At 36.9% G+C, this 6,172-nt stretch overlaps 1 protein-coding gene across 1 annotated transcript; it reads right to left on the bottom strand.

Moving 5' to 3' along the window:
• Positions 1 to 359: 359 nt before the first annotated feature.
• On the bottom strand, positions 360 to 1,879 carry LOC146735399 (glycine N-acyltransferase-like). Its single transcript, XM_085506807.1, has 2 exons — positions 1,138 to 1,879; positions 360 to 683 (listed from the first exon to the last, which is right to left on the bottom strand). Exons 1-2 carry the CDS (start codon positions 1,806 to 1,808, stop codon positions 680 to 682), a joined length of 675 nt encoding a protein of 224 aa, XP_085362933.1. The 5' UTR covers positions 1,809 to 1,879; the 3' UTR covers positions 360 to 679.
• Positions 1,880 to 6,172: the final 4,293 nt, after the last annotated feature.

Below are 6,172 nucleotides of genomic sequence, written 5' to 3'. Positions count from 1 at the left end.
ATCCCCAAATATGTTTTGATTGATTTAGCCCCATTTTAGCTTCAGTCACATCCATACAAACTGCTATAAATTAACACACAAACCAGCACTCTTCGGTCAGTTCTTGCAACTCAACCACAAGACCCCAAGATCAAGCCGACCCCTGAAAAACTAAAGGCCTTGCACTTCATAAAGCTTGGACAAAGAATATAGAGATAACTTTGGCCCTATACCAAGATAATTGTGCATTGCTTTAAGTTCTCAGTAAAGATATTGCGTGACATCCTCTGTAAAGGTTTCAGAGGGCAGCTTCAATGTGCTGTTGTCTTGGCAAGTCTATGTGACTGTGACCTGTGTGACCCCACGTGACTTCCATGTAATTCATGTCATTATTGTATTGTTAATAAAAGAGGTCAAAGGGGCACCTTCCAGTTAAGCCTAATCTCACAACAAATTTACTTTCTGGATTAAAATAACAATGGATAACAAAAGATAGATTAACTTTGTAAACAACATAAACAATAGTGTCCCATGATTCTTTGGTGCAATCCATGGGATTGAGCGGTTCCCCTTTAACCGTATACTGTGTTAAAGTGATTCAATTATCAAAGAGTTCTCTTGCCCCGCACCAGTCCCACTGAGTGATATATTTTTACTCCAAAGAACCTCTACCTGTTGGCGGGAAATACGCTACCTGTCCTTACCTATCAACAAAAGGGACAAAACGTTACAATATATATACTGTATATAGGTACTACATGTGGATCTCTCAGATTTGTTCATTTTGTGATGATATCTTTAAATAATTCTCTAATTTTGGTGAATATTTTTGTAATTTTTGGTAAAAAGTGATATTTTCGACTTCTTGTTGAAAACAGGAAGGCCGATTGTTTTGATACTATACATATTGTTCATTTTCTAATATCTTCAGTTCTTAATTGAAATGTGCATTGCTAACAGTAGAGCTATCTCAGCCGACAGGCTGCTTGTCTAAATATCACCCTCGTAGCCACAAAATCATCCACTATTTGATAACCAACTTTTGCTGTCGATTTTGCTGATACTATGTTGCCTAAACTTACAAAAAGATAGGGTGTAACTCCTGCATTCAACAGTTCTATACTAAATTTAGCCAATATTACTGTAAACAAGCCTGACCCACGCCACCTCGGTTCACAGAATCCATATCCTAAAGCACCACACTCCTTGTGTATGCCCCAAGAAACTGGTGTTCCATCGGCCTCAAAAGCAGCAAAAGATTTACAGTGTTTCAGCGTCTTGGAAAGAACTGATGGTGGTGAGCTTGTTATTTCATTGTTCAGCCATCTATTTTCTATCAAGGAGATGTGTTCATTTCTTAAAGTGCCATACTGGATTCCAGATGGAAGTTGTTTTGCAGCAGCTCTTGAACATAATTCTTTGTTTTTCAGTATAAATATCTGACGCGGTGCATTGAAAATCAGTTGAAATCCTTTGTTTTTAGCAACATCATGAACAACTTGAAAACAAGGAATTGGTATATTCTCAAACATGATCTGGTCCTTTTCCCAGTTGACTACTCCAGTTGTGTTGAGTACTTCCTTCAGTTTGGAGCTATCGGTGGAATACATAAAATAAGTTCTTTCAAAAGGTGGCAGATGATAGTTGTTTGCTGCTCCGAATACTGTTGTACAGTTGTCAATGTCGTCTGTGTACATATCCATACACGGCCAAATATGTTTAGATATTAAGCTGTTCTTCAACATGGAAAGCAAGTTATTACAATATGGAGTCCATTTATCTAATATTTTCACCAGTGTTGGTAACTTGCTGACTTCAACCGCTGCCATACTTTGAATATTTGGTTATGAATTCAGTAGACTTATCTTATTTGTCCAAGTGTCAACAACAAGTAATGCTAATGTCGGAAACCCGGAAGTTGGAGAGCCGGAACAAGGACGAATGATAGGGGTATCGATTATTCGGTGCCCGAGTTTGCCACAACGTTCGCTCGTGACTCAATTAGCGTTCTGCTGATGTCAAAAATTGGTAAATCTTCAGAAGTACGAATGACTGTTTTCGTTTTACAGCCACAGCTTCGGGAACGCGGATGGGGTGGTAACAGAGGGCGTTGTATCAACGGCCAGAGCAGCCTCTCAAGATGGCGACGTATTTGCACCGTTTGGCCAAGTGCGGTAGGCAAAAGTGCCTGGGTCAATAGAATACTAGAAATAATACACGAATATTTTCCTCTTTGAAAGTTGTTGAAAAAAACAGTACTACGAGCATTATCGTTGTGACATGCTTTGACTCGAACTCGTAGATGTATTGGTTTTGCATCTTGATAAGACCGAGTACGGCAATAAGGGACCGATCAGTTTTTTATGGCCGGGGCTGGGCCGGCAATTTTTTGTAAATGTAGAAACAAAATCAATAAACCCCTCTGTACCCACAATGAAAATTATGGTGACCCCCCTGGACAAAGACTAAAAGTAATGTGACCCCCCCCCCCGTTTTCAATTCTTTTTAAAACATTTTTATAGTTAATTATTTAGTTTAGTTGTAGTTGGTGTAGATTGTCTGCAAACTATAGTCATTGAGTGAAAAATAAATGTTTCTACAAATCAGCGAAACAGTGCATGTCTCCAAGTAAAGTTTAGTGCCTGCTTGTCCCAGATCTTGTCAAATACCGCACTTCACTGTGATCCCCCTCTTCACTGTGATCCCCCTCTTCACTGTGATCCCCCTCTTCACTGTGATCCCCCTCTTCACTGTGATCCCCCTCTTCACTGTGATCCTCCTCTTCACTGTGATCCCCCTCTTCACTGGCCAGAAAGAAAGTTGTAAACATTTGTGAGGAACTCAAACGTTAATACTGTATACAGGAGGAGGAGCAGAAATTGGAGGAGAAGGAGGAGGAAGAAAAAGATGTTTTAGAATACGAACAGTAGGATACAGATTAAAGAACGAAGAGGGAAAAAAGGAGAAATAACAGGGAAATATTGGAATATAAATAAAGAATAAGATAAACCAAATATTGTTATATTTTATATATATTCTATATTACTAATTTTTTATATCATACTTTATTGTGTTTCCTGTAAATCTCCATACTTTTAGTCATGTGACAGTGATTGCAAACTGCATATAATTAATAGCTTAGAATCTTTCATCCTATTTATTTCCACTTACTTATATTTATTTATTGTGGTATAATTTACACATTTACATAAAGCACTTTTTTTAATTAGTCCCCGTTCGGCTGCAGTCCGAAAACGGGGACTTGTGTTTTGACCTCCGTTTGTCCGTTCGTGCGTGCGTCCGGACCTGTATCTTAGAAATGTCTGGACCTATCACAATCAAACTTCACACATGACATTATACATATGCACATCAATTTTGTCCACGGTCTGATTTAAGATGGCCGAATGGCAGTCATTTTTGTACTGAAAAATCATCAAAATTAAGCATTTCTCGGCTGTTTACAGATGGATTTGGTATATACATTGGACATTATAGGACCTTGATTCACGTCATTCTGTTTTAATGAATGTGGTTCTAGTGCCATATCTCTGACTTGCTTTCACTGATTATGTTCAAATTTTAAATATTCATTATACATCATGTCATAGATATACAAATATATTGGTTTGACGATCCTATTAAAAATGGCCGAATGGTGGCCATTTTTGTGCTAAAAAAACCATCAAATGTCAAGCATTTCTGGCATTTATGGATGGATTTCGTTCAAACTTATAACATGCATTAGACATTACGAGTTAATGATGCACGTCATTTTATTTTTCAGATAGGATTCAAAATGGCTGACTGGCGCCATTCTGTTTTAATGAATGGACTTCTACAGCCATCTCCGACATATTCATTATACAATGTATGTCACAGTGTAAGGCCTGCTTATCGCAATTGAGAGGGCCACCCACAGAACTCACACTGGACAGGGGGTTCTTTCACTGCTAGTATGGGGTAGACAAGACAATAGTACTGGAAATGAAATAAACATACACCAAAATATCGAGTTAAAGCTTATCAATACCTTAATAAAGCACAGAAAAATACAATGAATTAAGTCACTAAAATAGGGGATTGCTTAGGGAAGTGTGCATTGGTGATAACTCACAGTTCCAGGATGTATTAATGGACGGTAGTCAATGGCTTCTGCAACACAACAACGAAGAAATACAGGAGTCGTGCTTGCAGAGGAACGCTGGTATTCTGGAGGGCACCGCTGGAAGCAGGAGATCACAGAGCAGTTTATACAAGTCTCACAGAATGATGGTTGTAGCCTGTATCACTTGACAAACAATATCGTAGCAGGACACACAGGAAAGCAAGTTGAAGTGACAGAACCAAGTTGAAATGATCGACCCAAAATGTGTCTTGTGTCTGTCCAATTTATAGGCATGATTCAGTGTCACCACCTGATTTTCCCACATAAGCCAATCAGAATGTGACCTTGCTAGCAGCTGTGTCACGTAGGCAACTTATTCGATCATAAACATCCTTTGTTATTCAATAACAGCACACCTGGTAGATTCCAATTCTCCTTTCAAAGTTGTAAACACCCTTTGTTATGTAAATTACAAGCACACCTGGTAGAACCCACTGTCCTTCCAGAGTTGAAAACAAGTATGACCTGTCAACCACCTTTATGACAGTTATCACAATACACACCGTTTCTTCCCATGATTCCATGCACACTTCCATTTGCAGGGTCTGAGGTAATATGACATAAAATTAAAATGAGGGATGCTGACATTGTACACCATATATACATGTATTCAAAATGGCTGATTTTGTTTTAATTAATGCTGTTCCAGAGCAATATTTCTTAATGTGGACAAGTACTCGTTTGACGACCAGTTACAAATGTCAAATTTAATGCTATACAATCATCATAATCATATTCCTGACATGGTTATTTTCCAGCTATATTACTATAAACAAAACTATATATCTTAAATTCTATAACTAACGGGGACTGTGCCATGCATGACTTGTTTTATTTAATTTATTGTTCTGTAGTCAATATAAATTATTTGACATATAACCGTTCATACTTTACAGGGTGTTGTCATGTACTGTATTTGTCAACATTTATATTGACATTATTGCAATTTATAACTAGTTTATTTCTGTTTACAGTTTATAATTACAAATCGCATTCCAGATTTACAACAGACTTAAAATGCGATATTTGCTAGTGTAATAATTTCGAAATGCTATAGAAATACAATGCCGATAATACCAGCCTGGAAAGAAAGTAACAGTTTATACTTGCAAAATTCTGTGAAGAAAGTATTGCATGTTGTAACTTATAATTTGCAATATTTTATAAATAAGGTGCCCCCCCAAATGCTGTCTGGAAAAAACTGCCCCCTTCTTGATACTTCAGAAATAAGGAGCCCCCCCCCCGGAATTTGCCGGCCCTGCCCCGGCTATAATAACTGTTCCGTCCGTAAGTGGCAACACTCAGTTAGTTTAGATAAAACCAAAATAATGATCTTTAATAAGAGAAACTGAATTATTAACGAGAATATTTATTATGGTGGTTCAGAAGTTGAAATAGTTGGCAATTTCAACTATCTTGGGATTATTTTTACTCATAATGGAAAGTTTAATGCTGCATGTAATACACTTAAAGAAAAGGCATTGAAAGTGTTGTTTGCACTCAAGAACATGCTGGCTTCGGTGTCAAGTTACACATTTAAAACGGCCTTAAACCTTTTTGATAAATTAATCACTCCGATTTTTAAATTATGGGTGCCAAGTTTGGGGGGAAGAGATTACCAAAAATAATATCATTGAAACTGTCAATTTTTCCTTCTGTAGATTCTTATTAGGAGGCATCAGTAAAAGAACAACTAAATTGGCAATTTTAGTAGAGCTTGGAAGATACCCATTATTCATTAAAATTCATGCTCAAATCAATCAATCCCAACACACCACAAATTATAGTATGGTATATATAGGATTAATGAAGTAAAAAAAAAACATTGCGGATACTAATTTGAATAGTTACATCAGACAACAAGAAAAGTCTGATAAAGATATATTGAATAAAAAACTTACTGTCTTACTTTAAAGAAAAAATACACAGAACAGTGAAAATGTGAACTATTTAATGACGTAAGAATAAATGGTGAGACAAATAAATTAGCCACATACAGAAAATTTAAAATTGAATTTAAAATAG

This window comes from Saccoglossus kowalevskii, chromosome 13 (genome assembly GCF_978046115.1).
Source record: "Saccoglossus kowalevskii chromosome 13, keSacKowa6.1, whole genome shotgun sequence".
Taxonomy (NCBI): Eukaryota; Metazoa; Hemichordata; class Enteropneusta; family Harrimaniidae; genus Saccoglossus; species Saccoglossus kowalevskii.
The sequence above is the reverse complement of the archived record's forward strand: the minus strand, read 5'-3'. Positions and strand labels throughout refer to the sequence as shown.